Raw genomic sequence first — 19,969 nt, forward strand, 5'->3', positions numbered from 1 at the left:
TGTGGTAATTGGTAATTGGTAAATGCTATAGGTTAGGTATTTTAGGTTAATTTTGTTGGGTAATTTTGTAGGCAATTAGGCAAATCAAATGGAATTTTTTTTAAAAGGAAAACATCAACACCTGAATCGAACTCTGCTCCTTCGAATAAAACGGAATAAAACGTAAATACTTGGTCTTCATGTTGGCGACATGAATAATTTTCACAGATGGTGCCCCCTACCCTATATTTTTCTGCGTCCGCCACTGATACCAAAAATCCATAACAGTCACAATCTTTAAAGTACATAAGACGTCTCCAAATAACCAATCATTCTCGTGCCTCTAACTAGCATTCGACTCTTCACAATGTTGCTAGTACCATTCCTCAATACTCACCTAAAACTTGAATGAAGTATAATGTTCAAATACTGGAAACATGGATAAAATTTTATTATCCAAAACACCTAAAAACATAAGTAAGATACAATACCAAAATCCACAAATCACGGATAACACTCCACACTCAAAATGTCACCAAAAACATGAATAATACTCGATACTCAAAACAAAACCTTTTGGTGACGGGGGATACTCGTTTCCATTGAATGTGGGTTGAAAACAAAAGTAGGCTACATATCAATGTTATCGAATTGTACCTCAGATTCATTGACTTGAGTGCGTACTATAATAAGTGTCATCTCAAGTCTTTAATACCTTTAGTGTCTATTCCATCGAGTTTCACCTCAATTCCACAATATCTTTAGTGTCTACTCCACCGAGTTTCACCTCAAGAATACCGAATCTTAGTGCTCATTTATTCTTCGGTTGAGTTCCAACCTTAAGGTTCCTATTCAACCTTTAGTGTCTACTCACTAGCATTCAAGATAGGAAGCTCAAACTTTCTACTTGATAACACAATGCATTTAACCCTCATACATAAGGATTAATTCTCCAAACCACAAGCCTAACGGTCTAGAGTTCAACTCATAAGAATTCACCTTCATAATATCGAGAAGAACATAATGCCTATTCGAGCATAGGTCACAAAGTGGAGACATCAAGACTCCTCACTTATCAAACAGGACTGAATCATATGCCTATGGATCCAATGTATTACAATTTAAATTACATGACACCAAATAAATGACTAATGCACTTAAAACATGTAATTCATAAATAAAAATACACTAAATGCATATCATGTCCAAAGCTCAACATAGAGCAAATTAAATTAGACAAATGTCCCCAAAACTCAAATTAGCCTAATATACTCCACACTTATTTGACTACTCAATAAAAGTTAGCATAAGCAATAAAAAAGGCATTTAACCTATGTTTATGCAAGCACATGCTCCAAAAATATGATTAACTCAAGAACTCATTATTGGTTGGGACGGATCATTTTCTAATGAGATCATACCAAATTGAGGTCAAACCAACATGCTTCTTAGCACATGAACCAACACTAAAAGTCAAAATTGAGGAAATTCCTATATTTTCCAAAATATAAAATTTTATAGGATTTTACGGGTGTTACAATGTTTATTTTCGAAATTGAAATAAAATGAACAAACATATGTTTTGGGTTGATACAACCCGATTTATCCTCTTTTTTACTCGATATCCAACATTTTCAATTTGTTCATTATACCACATATACAAAAAAACAAAGAGAAATGGTCGATAATAAAGTATTATCTTATGTGGTGGTTTTTTTTCCTTTTTTATCTTTTTTATATTTGCTCGTATTTTTGCACAAGTCAGAGGTCTTCATAAAAACAGTCCGTCTAGTGGGTTCATTTGGTTTGGTTTGGGGTGTCCGTGGTGCGGTTTGGTGTGGTTTAGGCAAGACTCTAAATAGCATGGGCGTCGCATAGCGGCAAGACCAAGCCTCAAGCTTTGGAAGCCACAACGAGGTTGTGATGTTTTTCAAGACATGACTTATGACGACAAATCTCTATACCATGTATAATATTATATACACAAACATATGTTTTTCTATTATTACTCAATGAATCAATGATAACAAACAATTTAAATTAAGTTATATATCAAAACTAACAAATAAGACGTCAAAAAGATAAGTTAAATCAAATATCGTGTTACAAAAACTGCGCATTACACCATGGCGTGCCTCAGGCTTAATGTGACGTGAGACACAAGCCTTGAGCCATGGCGCACAGTGGTGGCTGTTACGGTGAGCGTTTTCGAACAATGGTTTAGGGTCAAACTGCAAACCGACCCGTATATGCTATTTGAAGATTTTCCCAAACAACAAACTGCACCGTATATGTTTAACCACAAAAACAATGCAGTGCAGTGTGACATGGTTTATGCGGTTTCTACCTAACACATTCAATCCAATAATTATAAAAATTACAACATTAAAATAAATTTGACGAGGACGTTATCATATTCCCTACAATAAAAAGTTCTAAAACGTCCAAAATGTGATTAAAAATTGTGCAAAACAAACAAAAGGTTTCCATAATTATTCCAAATACATCTAAAAGGTAAAATTCAAAATAAAGTCGATGATGACGTCAAATAAAAGACAAAAGAAAATAACTTAAATAAAGAATTTGTAATGTAAAACTAAAGAAAAACTATAAAGTTAATAAATAACGTATTTGTTACTTTCATTTAATTAATGAATATGTATACACATATAACATTTTAAAAATATATAAGAATGTGCGGTGTGATGTCGTTTGAACCACAAATCGATGATTCAAAAACACAAAGAGAGTTCGATATTGACTCAAAATGAACGTTGGCAGATATTTAACACATGCAGTCAAAATGTCGGATGGGAAGTGGTGTTTTCAAGCAGATTTGGTCAAAGAGATGCAGAAATAATACTTCAACTTTCGAAGTGTGGTTTGATAAATATACAAACCGCAAACATCACAAAAGTTTTAACCTACACAACATGGTGCAATGTTTGATAACATGCACGGCTTGGTGGTCCCTAAGTTTGATTTGGCTTGATTTGATTTGATTTGATTAGTTAGATTTATAGTGGTCAGTTATGAATAATTAAAGTAAAGGGGGGAAATTGAAACTTTATGTAAAGTATGAGGACCAAAGGTAAAACAAAATAAAAAAACCACCACAGTCACACACTCTCGGACAACGGAAACTGCCACTCCCAATTCCGCTGATCGATCAGATACCGGAGTTCCACTGACACTGTCTGCCGCCGTATCTCGCGGACCTCTCCTCCTCCCTTCGACGGAGATTAAGTAAGTTAGAATGAAATCATTTTTATAAAAGTATTCGCTTCCTTTGTGCTTACTTCGGATCTCATCTGATGATAGGCATTTAGGTTTCTTCGATTGGAACGCGGAACAAAGCACGAAGTGAAGAACAAAGCCAGCAAGCGACGAACTACCAAATTGATTCTTGGATTGGACAAAAGAACAAAGACACGAAGAGCATCAGCGAAGAACAAAGTCACCGGTTACCAAATTGATTTGTTTGACGGTTCATGGTTCACAGGTATTTCGAGTTTCAGCTTTGAGTTCTTCATTCCTGATTGTTCAATATCTTACCAGATCTTCTATTTGAAGAACAATGTTTGATTGTTTGAATGCTAGTTTTTGCTTGGGTAGAAGGTAGAATAGAAAACTTGGTTAGAAATAACCATTTTGACCAGTGTAGCTCCCTGGAGTTTTTGTGCTTGAATGAAGAATTTTCTATGTTGGTTCTTTAGGCTCCCATTTAGCAACTACTTGGAATGAAGTCTTGTTAGAATTGGGATTTGGAGGTGAAACTCCAAATCCTATTTCATGATGCTGTTAGAATTGGGATTTAGGATCTTTTGCCTTTCTGAAGTTTGGGTTTTTTGATATGATTTATGACGGTCAGACAATCTAGACTATCTGACTATGCCACTTTCACTTTGGAAGAATATGCATGAGGAGAAGGGATGTTTGAGATGGTAAGAGGGGAAGAAGATTAAGAATTCATATAAATGAAATCATCTGAGAATGTAGTGAGTGAAGGATCTGTGAAAGGATGTGAATCTGGTAGGAAGAGGCAATGTGGAGTTGTGTTTGAGGTAAGTGAAAGTTGTTTCTTGATACAACATCCCTGGAAATCAGAATCTTCTTGGTGTCAAAGTTGTACAACTTTTAAGCCTTCTTGCCAATAGGATATACAAGGAAAATGCAAGAGGATGTTCTAGCATGAAACTTGCCCCTGCCTGCTTTGAGAGTAGATGCATAACACAAGCAATCAAAAGGTGTGAAGTGACAGTAAGAGGGGTTGACAGCAAACAAGAGTTAAAAAGAACTTTGGCCTTGAAGGCATTTGGTAGGGAATCTATTGATGAGATATGTAATTGTTAAGAAACAATTATTGAGAATGAAACAAGGAGGTTAGATTAAAACAAAAGTGCTACAGAGGTCAAAACTCAAAACTTGTACTCCCTGAGTCCCTGTAAAAATATTTGGATGCAAATGTAACTTTCGAGCCTGCTTGGTAAATGGTGGAAAGGGTCTTGGACATGAAGATCACTCAAGATCAGAGGCGATATTTTGGTTTGTGGATCTGTGGAGTGGATTAGTGGATGGCATTTTGATGAAAACATGACTGAGAACGTCCAACAATCTTTCGGATTTTAAGGTTTTCCATTATGTTATGCCACTATGGAATATATGGTGTGTGGGTGTGTGTTGAAGTATAGAACTAATGATTATCAGTTCACTAAATTGAAAAACCCTAGCATGCAATGTTTCAACATGTTGAATAGAAATCTTCTACAACTTTGCATGGTTTTTAGACTTGATTGAAACATTGAATTCCAACTACATAGGGAAACCTTGAAATTGAACTACATCAGAGACTAGTCTCGTCCTCTTGAGTTATGACTTATGAGTTATGATGCTCGTATTCCGCCCTAATGATAGCTCCATACTGCATTTCTTGGTTTACTTCGTATATTACATGTTCTGGTTGGTTACACGGTTCTAAATAACTTGTTGTGGCCTCATTATGGTGTCAAGGCTTGGGTTCGCCGCCATGTACACGTTAACCCCTATGGATCCACTCTAGGGTTGCCTTGCATTGTAACATGTTATGGCGCGCTATGTTACGTTATTTTGTAAGGTTTGTGATTACATTAGTATATAATGTCCTAGGACTTAAATAAACATAAAAAGGAAATTTAAAACTAAAACCTCAAATAGGCAAATAGTTACTCACATTCCAGTACATGAACACAAATTCTTTGAAAATTGAAAAAAGTTGTGAGTATAGATTCAAGAGATTTAATCCCGATTTTTGTACTCTTGAATCTTGATATCATATTCTGTAAGCTCTATATATTTGGTATCAATGGTTCTTCTTTCTTTTTTAGTTTTATTGCTTTAATTAGTTTGTTCTACAATATTATTCAAAACACTAACACATACAAGTGCGGGTATGAGTGTATGTGTGTTTGTGTGTATGCCGCCTTAGAGCACTTCTTGAAAAACATTGTAGCGTTGCGTAACTCGTAAGACTTGAGGCTTGACATCGCCGCCATGCCACGCCTCGCATCATTTAGAACCTTGGTTGGTTATGAACTTTATATGGGATTATGTTCTTGCAGTATCAACTTTTGCTTAAGTTCTTTCTTGGTTTCTCTATTGATGCACCCAAAGCCAAAAATTTACTTACCGAGTGTGTTTGTGTTTGAATCTGGTGAGGTTTATGGTTGAGATTGGCAATTGGATCTCTTTCTTTCTTTCTACAACAAATGGCTAAACATGGATTATGGAAATAGATAGATTATGTAAAAAAAGATGAATTCCATTGTGCTGTTTCTTTGTGGATGTTTCTGCTTATATACATCCTAGTTAATGGGATTGGATCAGTAATGGAGACACCTGCTTTGTGTGAATTAGAGGTTTCTGCCAAAACGTACTTGTAGAAGCCAGGTTCACATGGTATTTATCTTACACACTTTTATGCAGTTTACCCATAGATTTGGATGGTGTAACTACGATCAGTAAATTGGCCAAAGGAAATGGAATAAAATCTTCTTGGATGTAGGATTATTTTCAGTTGTTAACCTTTTCTTTCGCTCTTAGTTCAGAGATGTTTGCAAAATTGCAACTAATACATTTGTGTTGAAGATATTCAGATAGAGATTATAATGAAAACAGATATTTCATTGGTTATGGTGTTGCAATTCAACATTACTATAAATCCTAATTCTTAATTTTGTTATTCTGGAAAATAATGTTGCAGGAGTGAGTACTCTAATACGAGCTGTTTTTGGCCAAATATGAGGGAAGTGTTTCTAGTATGCAAAGGTGTGGCGGCTAAGAGCAAGTGAGACTATGGCCCCCAAGTACAACAACAGCAGTAAAGCTTCTGCATGCTCAATTTCTACTTTGTTTCTCTCAATCTCCGTGCTCTTTGCTCTTTTACTCTCTCTCTTCCTTCTATCATCTAATCGCACATCCAAATTGGCATCTTCTTCATGTCTCATCTCTACCGCTGCCATCGACTTACCCAACAACAAGGCTATCGGCAATTCAATCAATGTATACGTTTCAGATCTACCTAGATCACTCAACTATGGTCTTTTAGAAAACTACTGGTCTCTATCCCACGATTCAAGACTGGGCAGTGAAGTAGACAATCAAATCAGATTGACCCATTCCTGGAATAGTAAAAATGTTCCCCGTTATCCTGAGAGCCCATTGATCAAACAATACAGTGCCGAGTACTGGATCATGGGTGATCTGATAACTCCACAAGAGTTAAGAAGTAACTCTTTTGCAAGGCGTGTTTTTTCTCCTGAACAGGCTGATGTCATTTTTGTGCCTTTCTTTGCGACAATAAGTGCTGAATTGCAGCTTGGTATTGCCAAAGGGGCTTTCAGAAAGAAGGTGGGGAATGATGACTATGCAAGACAGAAGGAGGTTTTGAGTTTTGTGAAAGGGACTGAGGCTTGGAAACGTTCTGGTGGTAGAGATCATGTCTTTGTTCTTACAGGTACTTGCTTCTTATTTCGTTTACTCTTTATATCACAAATTGTTTAGTAGGGTGTATTGTCTTCAGGAGGGTGTTAAATATCATTTTCTTTGCAAAAAGAATTCATTTGTGTGTGTTAATGGGTTCTCTAAGCCCATGTTATGAATTTGTATGCTTGTCAAACATGGTTATAGACTAGAGTGATTTGGATGCAATGCACTTATTCTGTTAGGCACCTCAAGATACAGAGAACAACATCCCACTGCTAGTGTAAGATGCAAAATGGATCAAACTAACTAGACCATATGCAATTCCCAAATATTTAACAACTAGATCATTTCTTTGCTGATCAGTCTTCTTTATTTCTATCGATCATTTAGATCAACTGTCTCTAGACTGGATCGTTGATCAGTGTACCAATTTGCATCAAAGTAGCACACATATAAATAGGAGGTGCGAAACATTACATGATCCTGCAAAGCAAGATTCATTGACTATAAAGTATGTGCGTTATCCAGGATCAATATCTTAGAATCATTTCCAATGGAACTTCTCGGATCTACAATAACATGGACAAAACAAACAGTGAAGAACCTTCAGGGAAATGCTTGGGAGATTCCTTGAGATTGTAAACGGATTGTCAAGGATGATGATTGATTTTAGAGGACTTTTCAAAGGGAAGAAGTACTTTTCATTGTCAATAACAAAAGCTTGAGAATCCCTTTGCCACAAGATACACTGTCAAATGATGGAAAAAATCATGAAAATGAAGCTTGATAGCAAAGACCGAGTTTCACAAACGAAACATTTGTTTTAGAAAAACAAGGCTCTATGACCAAATGTCATTTTGTATTTACATCCTTCTCATACATATCCTAGTACTATTTTGAAACTAAAGTGTCCCTTCACATTCTGGAAATAGTATGACCATCTATGGGATGAGGTGAAGGGCACACAACTATAGTTAAATGATAATATAATGCTCAGATGTTACGTGCAAGTGTGAGTGCCATTTCACATAGACATAGCAGGGAAAGGAGCATGAGAGAGCTATTTGGTGAGCATTCTAGGTCTCGGTATTTGAATGGAGAAGTCACCAACAATGTGGCCCAAAGATGGAGAGCAATAGTGATGTAAAAGACCGTCAAGTGTATGAATAAATAACACTTGGGTGGTTGCACTAGAGGATTCTATGGCTTCTATAAGCAGATTTATACAAAAATAGGTACTCTCAAAGTTAGAAAAAGAGGGGTAGGATTAGAGACACTAGTAGGAGAAAAATAAGCCTCAGACTGACTTCAAATAGTATCTTCCAAGTGAGGATTATAGCACCTTAAACCTTTATGGCTTTATGGATACAGGAGAAATCCACAAAGCAGATTTAATAGGATTCAGATGTAGTTTGGTTTCTCCTGAACAAAGTTATAAACAAAAACATGCATAACCAAAATAATTCGAAGGCATGTGAAACAACCATGCAGAAGGCTATATTAAGGCATCTCCAACAGATTCTCCAAAAACAATTACATTAAACTCCAAGAGCTTCTCCATTTTTGGAGATTGCAACATTAGTTATATTATGAAAATAGTCAAATACATTTAATATAATATTATTTTTATCTTCTAAACATTTAATTTCAAAGGTTCTTATCAATGGGAATAATAATAAAATCATTTCTCTCTCTTCAGCAATCATTTGTATGGAGTTCTTCAATTTTGATAGAAGAGTTGAGGGAATGTTACTGTCGAAGATATAGCAAGACATTCCAGTAAAAATTGGCCGAAGAAGAACATCCCTCAGTAACTTTTAAACTTAGTTGGAAACATTGCAATGAATAAGTAAGTTGAGAGTTGCAAATGGGAATATTGCAATGAATGAGTTGCTTCCATGGAGCTACACCATATTATTCTTTTGCAAAGGCATAAGGTGATCCATGCAAGATCTCTTAACACATAAATTTACTTAAATCAGTTCTGAAATATTCTTTTTTTTGCATTATTAATATGACGATGTTTATAATAAATTAAATAAGTTTTTAACATAATGCCCAAAAAAGGGAAACTGGAGCAATTTTCACTTCTAAATTTTGATGAAGATCTCAAGTACAAGACTAGTCATGGATGGAGTAATAAAATATTTCAAACTTAAAGACTGACTCAACATTAGAAAGTTCCTAAACATCACATTGCACTAATTGAAATATGCAAGTGATGTGACTAGATGATATAGGGAGGTTAGAAACAAATGTATCTTGCCAACTCACAGGACTCGCTGCAGAAGTCAAAATCAGCAGAAAATCCCCATCTGTTCTTGTTTAGATCCCCCAACTGATATTAACCGTGTCTCAAAAGTTTGCACTGGCTTTTATGAAATATATAACAAGCAAAGCTCGACCTCACATTTTGTGGCAGTTAATTTGTGTATGTCCCAGTTATAAAAATTTAACAAGTAATGAATATGGCTTACATGTAACAAATAAATTTCTGCTTAGTTGGGTACCAGATATGAGGTTTTCTGGAAAGCACGTGACATGCAATGTTATTGGAGTCTTTACCATTAACAAGACTATAAGTCATTGGCTAAGTGTCATGTGAAACAAGATAAAGGCTTTGCTATTTCAAGTTATATGATAATATACATCTGAGCCATTAGGTGGTGGTGAAAGTTATGCAGAAAGAAAGGTAGAAGAAGACTTGTTTGTGCTATATCAGCATTAAGAGTAGATTGTCTTCAACGGAAAATAGATGTTGGAGCAATGCTAGCTCCTTATTGAATTATCCTCAAGAAATATAGCATCTCCAGAAGCCACCTGGGCAAGCATTATTTTTTTTTATTTTTTATTTTTACGATAAAGAATTTATTTTTCTTCAATATGTTCATTTATTTATTGTAATTTCTATCCAAGTCAAAGTTCATCAAACTTTCATTAAGATCACGTGGAAGAAGCAGAATTTATCAAAATTTTAAATGTTTATAGTTTTGATATAAAAGAATTATAAATATCAATAAAATTACAAAATCAGTATTATTTGATGTAAGAGTTTCACATGAAGTAATGTATCTGCCAACCAAAGGGGAAAAAACATGTGATTTTGAAAGTTTGTTTTGTGTTATTGACATTCTGTAGTTTGAGTGTAAAATTGAGTTGCTCAATAGATCATTCTTTCCAATGAATGCTTCATACTGTTAGAAGTTTGCAATTTGGGCATATCCTACAAGTGAAGTCTTGATATGAAAGCTACAGCAATCTACTTTGCCACTAGTTATCTGTTCATCTTCTCTTTACTTTATGAATCATAAATATGTCTGGATTCTCAGGTTATGTTAAAACTTGAAGCTTTCTTTGGCAGACCCTGTTGCAATGTCGCATGTTAGAGATGAGATCGCTCCTGCCATTCTGCTTGTTGTTGACTTTGGTGGGTGGTACAGGGTTGACTCGAAAGCTTCTAATGGCAACATGTCTGATATGATACAACATACCCAGGTTTCGCTGCTAAAAGATGTTGTAGTACCCTATACATATTTGCTACCAAGATTGCACCTATCAGAAGACCAGAAACGCCAAACTCTTCTCTATTTCAAAGGAGCTAAGCATCGGCATCGGGTAAGCATTTATAATTCTCACATTCACGATAAAACATCAGATTGGCCCATTTATAAAGTTAACTATTAACTGTCTTTTACCCACGCACTTTCGAGCAAAAAAGAGAGTTACTTTGTCTGGTGCCGTTCTTCAAACATTTTTGTCACACCATCTGAAGCAGTCAGGTCTTCCCTAAACCTTTTTGCAAATGCTTTTTTGCAAGCTGGATATCTTCACGGAAACAACCGCTCTACGCTTTGGAGTAGAGAATAGGTCCATGTACATCTCACCCGCACGCAGACTCTACTACCCCATACTGGGTGTGTTTGGTTTTGTTACAATAATAAAAGGCGAGTAATCATTAAGGGCAAATACGGCAAAAGTTGTTTTTATCAGAAAGTAGGTCTAGTGTGCAAAAGTTGATCAAAACACTGGGTACAATGACTAAATGAATGGATTTTATAGTCCAAGAAACAAAAAATTATTCTACTCATTATATGTTTCAAATCCATTGACAGTAAAAATATATTTGTTTGGCCTCTCTCCTGTGACCCATAATATTTGTTCAGCCACACTAGAAACTGTGAGAGGCGGTGATTTACCCTGCGGCAGATGTCAGCGGTTCGAGTCCACTTATCTCCAACTCGTGAACTTAGCCTATGATCATTATATTCCAATTTCTGTTCACATTTATGCCATTTTTAGGCTAAAATTTAAGGATCGTGGCCAATTGACCCTTGCTAGAACCTGGTCACAAGATTGAACCAAGTGCTTGGAATTAGCAAAGATAAATCTCTCATGAACATATAAATTTTTGCTTAAATTTGAGATGGATTTGGCAAAATGCGATGAGAAACTGAAGGGTAATGGCCTGGAGGTCAGAGGGGACAAACTAATATATTTTTCATCTACCCGCCAATTACTTTCGCGGTTTTATGATGTGATGTGGTCATTGTTGTAATAACATATGAAGTTAGACCTAAACCAAACCGAACCAAACGAGCCGAGAATATCCCATTGAAGGTGGGGTCTAGGGGTACGATATAAGTAAATCTGACCTCTATCCCAAAGAGTAGAGCAGTTCTTTCCGTGAACTCGTGAAGACCTCGTATGTGAAGTTAGACCTGCATGTACCAAATATCAAAAACTATGTGCATTATATCTAGTAAAACCTGCTTCAAATATGGAAAAGATGGTATGACCCTTGTATAATCTTTATTTGATTACTTGTATCACAAACTTTGTTTTTATGGTAACTTTACACGAAAATCTGATTGCATTTTACTAACGGACAAATGCATGAAAATACAACATACTTTTTTGCGATTCCTATTTGGTGTAACATACTTTAAAAACCTTGGTATTTCATATGTGACATCTCAAACATTTAGGTACCATACTTTAGTCTAAATGTTTGAGATATTACATTTAAGGTGTACCAAAATGAAGGTTTTGGAAGTAGGTTACACAGACCAAAGTACGTTGCCTTTTCATGCAGTTTTCCGTTTACATTTTTAACTCCTTTTTGGGCTAAAGTTTAAAGTTTATATGCATTTTTCTAAAGTTCAAAATTTCTCTATTCACCGGGTGAACCTCGATAGGGTGGTTTGATACGAGAAAAGTTATGGGACTTGTTGATCAATGAACCTGGAGTTATAATGGAAGAAGGGTTCCCAAATGCAACCGGAAAGGAACAATCAATAAAAGGAATGAGAACTTCCGAATTCTGTTTGCATCCGGCAGGCGATACTCCGACTTCATGCCGTCTTTTCGATGCCATCCAAAGTCTCTGTATTCCCGTCATTGTTAGTGACAACATCGAGCTCCCATTTGAAGGCACATTGGACTACACCAAATTCTCTGTATTCGTAGCCGTGAGCGAAGCGCTACGGCCAAATTGGCTCATGAACCATCTCAGAAGCTATACCGGTCTGCAGAAAGGCGAGTTTAGAGAAAACATGGCTAAGGTTCAGACGTTTTTTGAATACGATAACGGCTATCCGGGTGGTGTTGGCACGATCCCAGTTGATGGTGCAGTGAACCACATATGGCGAAAGGTTCACCAAAAGTTGCCGATGATTAAAGAGGCCGTAGTTCGAGAAAGACGAAAACCGCCTGGTGCATCCGTCCCACGCCGTTGCCATTGTACTTGAATTAAAATATATACATATAGAGCCGGTTCAAACGAGAATTGTACCTATTTAAAAGAATAAGAAAACAGTCAAATAACATGTGATTTTACACTAACATCACGTACAAAATCACATGTGATTCACATGACTTTGGCCCATGGCCTGAAGATGTGGTCAAAGTCGCCCACATCTTTTTTGTCTGTTAATGTAAAATCACATGTGATTTTACACGTAATTTGACTGTTTTCATATCCTCTTAAAGTCAACATTCTCGTTTGATCCTCCTCTCTTTATATATGGACGTGAGGTTCCAAGTTCAAACCTTGGCACTACACCTGCCTTGCAGTGATTTTCTGTTCCCATTATGGCTGTGGGGTCGGTGTTCTGAGTATGTTTCAGAAGAGGACGTCATACCCTATAATATCTATTTGTTGGTCCGTGTACTCTATTAAATTTATTTAGAGCGAACTACACCTGAAGGTCTCGGTGATTTACTCAAAATTTGGATATGGTTCTTTAGATGTATTATTTACGTTGATGGTTTCTAACTTTTCATTTTCATAGCACTGGTGGTTTCTCAAGTTAACATCAAATTTCGATAATTTTATCGTCTCTCCTACTTTTTTCCATTTTAGGGAAGGTTTTGGAGAATCTGTTGGAATAAAATTTTTAAAATCCACATTTTAGAAAATCTGTTGAAGATGCTATAAAAAGAACGTTTTAAGTGCAATAAAAATACAGTTTTCTCTCCTTCGATTTATATCTCTTACTTTTCATGATATTTAATATTCTTAGTTGAATTTTTTACTGTTTATATTGGAATCATTTGAGAAAAGAAGAGATGGGGTGAGAAATTTGAGAAGGATTCTTGGCCATTAGATCACTTTTGATGAATCCAAACACTTTTTCAAACCTTCAACTAAATTACTGAACATTCACATATATCTTATTGTGAATGTCCAATTATTTAAGGTGAATATAACTTGTATCTATTACTCAGGGACGGAACTAGATAATTGTATAGGGTGGTTTGTGCCACCGTATTATTCCTCCATCGAATGGTAAAAAAAATTAAGTTCGTGAAAGGTGCAACTGTATTAATCTATTGTGTGCCAACGTATGTATTTTGAAACTACAATGAGAACAAGTTTTATTTGGTAAAATTGATTTGCAAGACTTTTATTCCACTCCAGATCCAAGTTCGAATCATGTTAGTGTCATTGTCTTAGTCAAAGGATGCCACCGTTTGAAAAAAATTCCGTATAATTTGTTTCTATAGTCAAACGGTGTCACCGTTTGAAATTTTTCCTTATTTATCACTACTTTAGTGGCATGGCCGGTTACTCAGGATTCTCGATTTTCAACTTTAGAGCATATATTAACTCATATATCCTTTTATAGTTTTTTCTTATACTTAAATGGTGCCACTGTTTGAAAAAAAAAATCTAGGTCCGTCCCTGATATAATGACTATTTGTCAAACATGAATCAAAAATTTCACAAGAAAATAACGTAACCTGCCATCAAAGATTCGGTTATTTCGTATGAAGGTAGCGAAATTTGACTTCTAATCGAACTTTCACAAGAAGTAATAGAATACTCACATATTTTACTGTGAATATTCAGGTATTTAATGTGAATGTAACAACTATTTTTTAAACATGAACCAAAACCTCACAAAAAATAACATGACATAATGGACAATGAAGGTTATGTTATTTTCTTTATGAAGATAAGCGAAATGGAAAAAAAAGGTGTAACATGACAGATGTCAAACTAAAGAGAACAAAAACTCGTTTTTCTGATATAATTTGTTTATTCAAACTTTTATATATGTTTTTTAAAAGATTTTTAAACAAATTAATTCAATTTACTTTTAAAATTAAAGGTTTATCAGCATTGATGATCGATCGAAATTGATTTGAAGGATGAAAATACTTCTCACGGTTTTAACTAAAAATAGGATATTCTATATAGAGATCCCTTCTTTTATTAACCAAACAATTAGTATTAACCTTGTTAACTGTTCCCATCCATCCAAATTTATCATCAACGGTTTAGATAGACTTAATGTGATTTAATGGATAAAACTAAACGAAACGTGTGTGCATCAGTGTACTCATAAGTGAACAAGGGTAATTATGTAAAATGATATACTACGTGACTGATATGGAACCTTTATATCTCGCCAAATCAATATGGTAGGTTATTAAATCTGAATTTAATGCAAGTGACGAAAAGTTGTTGACTAAAATCATTGTTTGTTTCATCAAAGAAGATCGAAAGAAAGGTTGTTGACTTCATGTTGTACCTACATGTTCCATTTTATTCACTTACGAATAGATTGTACATAGTAACTTTGTGCATATATGAACATAAATCTTGGTTTCACAGATAAACACGGAATACGTCTACATCATGAACTAATGAACTTGATGAACATTAATGAAGTTGGTGTCTGTTCATGTATGAACTTACAAAAAAAGAACCGTAGAACCACGAAAAAGTGGATGAATTTTTTTTTATATCAATATACGTCAAAGTAAAGACAATGAAATAATCGTTTTCTGTGTTATTTGTTTTGCTCCAATTTTAGTTATATTTCGACAATTTTCAATTAACAAAATAGAGGTAGATATTTTTTATATATTTTCTATTTAATTTTTAAAAGAAAGATATAACCACCGATTGAACCACAATTTTTTTTTGGGGGGGGGGGGACTAGCGTTGCAATGAAGATATGTTTTGATAATCGCCAAAAACAAACTGTTGCAAGTTTAGAAATAGAACGACACCTCAAAAACTGTTGCAATTTCACAATAATTGATCAAAACCTCCAAAAAAAAGTCGAAAGCTATACTAATTAAGTATAAGCCGACTTACTGTTCACATGAAGTTGCTCGACACCAAAAGGACATGTTCTCCACAACAAATCGTGATAGAAGTTGTCTCCATCTTGAACACGATATTGTTTCATCGAAACCCTCAGACTGTCACGATCACCTGGAAGACATCTTAGTATTAACAATTCCTTTCATTTGGAAAGAACTTTGCGATATCAATCATTTTTATCAATAAAAAACACAATGAACATGTATTTTCTATCCTCTGAGGTAGAAGACATAATTACACTCCTCTTGAAAAGTATATACTAGATTTGTTTGGTTTGTTTTTTAGTATTAGTAAGCGAAATAGTATATGACCTTAGGTGAGAAGGGTGTGTGAGTTTATTTGTTCTATTTGTCGTATATAAATATTATATACTTCCAAAAAAACATGGTTTATATGATAACATAAAGTTTAATAATCAGTTGATTACCAAACCCAGTATATCTCACCTAAAGATAAGGTCCAACGAGTATGATGTATGCAGACGTTGCTTCTATTTCAAAAGGGTGTTTAATTATCAAAACAATCATAATTAATACTCCCTCAGTTCCAAAATAAATGCCCACAATGGAAAAAAAGACGCATCTTTAGAGATATGTAATTATTACTCTTTAAATAACAAAAAGACAGTTTTATCCTTAATTATATATAGAGAAATTTTCTCCACTACATAATTAAGGGTAGAATGGTAAAGTAGACATCTACTTTTGAAACAAACTAAAATAGTAATATAGTCACTTATTTTGAAACGTTGAGAGTTTCTTACTCAAGACTTCTTTAATTTATATATGATTGGCAGATTGAACCAGTCAAAATGGGTTCGAATTCAACACCTATATTTTCATAGCAGACCAAAATGGTTTGGATTTAGGCTGCATATGGGTTGGGTTGGTCGGATTGAAGACATTTGAAACAACCCAACCCAATATTTGCGGTTTGAAAAATATGAATCCAAATCAACAAAAAAAAAAAAACTACAACCCAACCCAACCCAAACCGTGCGGATTAGATTGGGTTGGTCAGGTTGAAACTTTGGTACATCATTTTACAATTTAACTAAACGTTTGTGTTTAAACAAAGTAAAATTAAAATGATAACGTTCAAAAAAGGCTAACAAACTCAAAAAAATTTGAAGATTAATATTACAATATAATTTTGAATAGAGCTATTGACGGGTTGGTCTAATGTTTAATGCACGTATATTAATCAAAAACTTAACAATCATATTAAATTATAGTTTAGAAAGGCATCGGGTTCATCAGGTTTGGTTGGTTTCAAATAACCCTAACCGAATTCCAACCCAATAAATACAGTTTAGCCTAATGTTGCATCAACCATGTATCGAATTACCTCGAATTGAGTTTTCTTGGGTACTTCTGTCATTTCTCAAATTTCATAAATAACTAATTTATTAAATACAGTCGTACAAAGGCAAAATTAATATTAAAATAATGATCAAAGTTCTTTAATAAAACAACTTAGCAAGTTGTAGAGTACACTTTGGGTTACTTTACCTTTGTTTAACTTAGCAAGTTGAACATTAAACTGAAATTATAAGATGCTCTAATATCACTATTGGAATACGTGAGCCATTGACATAACAAAAAATAACCGTATTCCTCCAAGTATCTATACAAAACTGGTGGGATAGGAGTTCCGAAATTTATATCTCAATGAACAACCTTTGTTGTTGAATTTTTGAGTCAAAACAACTAACGTAGCTTGTAGCCTCCATGATACTCATGTTAATGAATCGAATCTTGTTTTTGCTCACACGGAAATGGAGTTATCTTCTTCCGTTGAGTTGTTAGACTCAAAGCTTGAAAGGAAGCGAAAACTATGGAGAGAGAAAGAGAGAGACTAGGGTTTTCACCTAAAGAATGTATTCAACTTCCTGGTTTACAAATAAGTGAGAAGTTTCAAGCATCGACAACATTCACCTTCTCCTTTTAAATCAAATCAATTAGGGATGGTGATTTGCCCCAACCCGATGGGGAACCCGGTTCACCCGACCGGAACGGGGATCCCGGTATAGGAAAATCGGGTTGTGGCCGAGGCCGGGTATTGCATCCCCCGCCCCGCCCCGCACCCGGTATATTAATATCATTAGTTTGGGCCTTCTGTTTTTAGGCTTTGGGACCAATATGTTTTTGGGCTATGGACATGGACTTCATGTCTTCATCATACGATTCGTATGTACCACATAAGTCATAATTGCATAAGCCCTGAGCCCTCGACCGACGACAGTCACCAGACTCACCCTCGCCAATCGTCATTGTCGTCAATCGTCATCGTCTCTCTTCAGGACTCACCACTACTCTCAGGCACTCAACAACGTCTCCCTCGACGGCTCGACATTCACCCTCGTCATTGTCGTCATCGTCAAGACTCACTACTCAGGCATTCAGGCTCACTACTCAGGCTGTCGGGCACTCAACTATGATAAGTACTAAGTAGTTGCTCTTTCAGTCTTTCTTCCTTTCCTTTTTTGATTTAACACATTGATATGGATATGGTGGGGGGGGGGGTTGTGTTTTGTTAATTTTCTATGTTTTATGTTTGCTTGTTTCAATTTTGAGTAAAGTTTTGTTTGATTCAATTTTTCCATCAAATTCGAGTGAAGTTCTGTTTGATTCAAGCCTTCAACCCAATTTTACTAATTTCTAAGAAGATGACAATGTTGTTATTCAACATTAAAGAATGATTTAGAACTATTCTTTTGGACATTAATAGAATGATTTACTGATTTAGAACTATTCTTTTGAAAACACAGTAACACATTATTTTTTAAATGGTGATGATGGTTCTAAAGGACATTAATTATGATATGTGTTCTACTGTTCTTTACATAATTGCATTTCCTATTATGTTTTTGTTCACATTCAAGTAGCTTATTTTTCTTGGTGATTTATGTTATAGAAGATCATTGATAAATGACATCTATTAGCTTCACCTAGGCCATGGTTATTCACTAGCCAGTAGCCATTGAGTTGGTTCTACACAATTTACGAGCCCCTTTGCCTCTGTATACATGCTGCTCGTAGTTATTCAAAACTAATATAATAATTTAGAAGATGACATGTATTGTATATGTACATAAATATATGTTGCTATGTACATATATGTCATGTTTTATATACATAAACTTGTGGTTCTACACTATTTACTAAGATTGTGCCTAATTTCAGATTATTTTCTGAGATGGAAAATTCATAAAACAAGAACACAAAAGATATTGAATGTAATGCTACGGAAGGAAACGATAAAGATCAAACGACTTGTAATGACACCAACGAATCTGTAAGCATGCCTATGGGCTCAAATATTAGCCTTGAGATTGAACCATCAAACAAAAGATTGAAATTTGTTGTCTGGAACCATTTTGAAGCAATATATATTGATGCTCTTCGTCGATTTACAAAATGTAAGTATTGCAATAAATAGATGACTGGTAGACCCAATGATGAGAAGACACATTTGCAAGATCATTTCAAGATGTCCTATGAGAGTTATAAAGGACATAAGGCAACATATGCTAGTTCAAGAGCAGACCACCAATGATGGAAAAACATCTTTGTTGAGTAATTATAACTTTAGTGCTAAAAGCTCACGGGATGATTTAATTAAGATGATCATTCTTCATGATTATCCATTTTCTATTGTTGAGTATCATAGCTTTCGAAAGTATTCAAATGGTCTTCAACCTTTATTTAAGGTGCCTTGTAGAGCTACAATCAAGTCCGACATCATGAGGATTTACGAAATAAAAGAAAGTGATATATTGCGATGTTTGGAAGAAAACGAAAGTAGGATTGCTCTTACTTCAGATTTACTGTGACAATTGTCAAATTTGAGCTTCCAGGTTAGCTTTTATTAAGTTTATATTAGTGTTATTAAAGATAATTTATAAGATTAGGAGTTAGTTAGATTAGATTGGCCAAAAAATTTCTAGAGTTTCCGGTAGTTGCTTAGAAAGTCCGGTTCCGACCCGTAACTATCTGAAACGTCCTATATAGTGCCAAATGCTCCAATTTATACCCAATTTATATAAAACACAAGGTTTTAGTGTTTTAAATATAAAACTTTTTATTTAAATGAATTTAACCAACATGGGTTTATAATTTGAAGAAAAATGTCAAAATTGAGAAAAATGACATTTTAACAATTTTGGGGCTTAAATTTAATTAATTAATATATATATATATATATTATATATATATATATTGGGCTTGGGCGCCCCATGGCCGGCCACCCCCCCCTCCCCCTCCTAATATCCAGATATAAATATCATTATTTTCTCCACTTACAACTCATTTTCACATTTCAAAATATGAAACTCTCTCTCTCTCTCTCTCTAAACTCAAGAAGCTCTCAAGATCACCTTCTTCATCCTTCATACTCCAGCCAATTTCTTCA

The 19,969-nt window shown here is 34.9% G+C and overlaps 2 protein-coding genes across 3 annotated transcripts in view; one reads left to right on the top strand and one right to left on the bottom strand.

Moving 5' to 3' along the window:
- The first annotated feature begins 3,153 nt into the window (after positions 1 to 3,153).
- On the top strand, positions 3,154 to 13,195 carry LOC112515530 (probable arabinosyltransferase ARAD2). Of its 2 annotated transcripts, none has more exons than XM_025122406.1 (5): positions 3,154 to 3,225; positions 3,301 to 3,481; positions 6,218 to 6,970; positions 10,301 to 10,554; positions 12,135 to 13,195. In XM_025122406.1, the coding sequence occupies exons 3-5, from the start codon at positions 6,310 to 6,312 to the stop codon at positions 12,684 to 12,686; spliced, it is 1,467 nt and encodes a 488-aa protein (XP_024978174.1). In that variant the 5' UTR covers positions 3,154 to 3,225; positions 3,301 to 3,481; positions 6,218 to 6,309; the 3' UTR covers positions 12,687 to 13,195. The 2 variants fall into 2 exon arrangements, with proteins under 2 accessions (XP_024978174.1, XP_024978175.1); XM_025122407.1 differs by having other exon boundaries at positions 3,175 to 3,225; positions 3,309 to 3,481.
- Positions 13,196 to 15,617: 2,422 nt separating this feature from the next.
- Positions 15,618 to 19,969, bottom strand: part of LOC112515334 — a 31,508-nt gene continuing 27,156 nt past the window's right edge. Inside the window, exon 10 of the transcript XR_003069515.1 lies at positions 15,618 to 15,667. The gene's annotated coding sequence lies outside the window, so the exon portion shown is untranslated. The remainder of the gene's footprint in view (positions 15,668 to 19,969) is intronic.

The sequence above is a fragment of the Cynara cardunculus genome (assembly GCF_001531365.2).
Source record: "Cynara cardunculus var. scolymus isolate 2C chromosome LG 7, CcrdV1, whole genome shotgun sequence".
In the NCBI taxonomy this organism is placed as follows: Eukaryota; Viridiplantae; Streptophyta; class Magnoliopsida; order Asterales; family Asteraceae; genus Cynara; species Cynara cardunculus.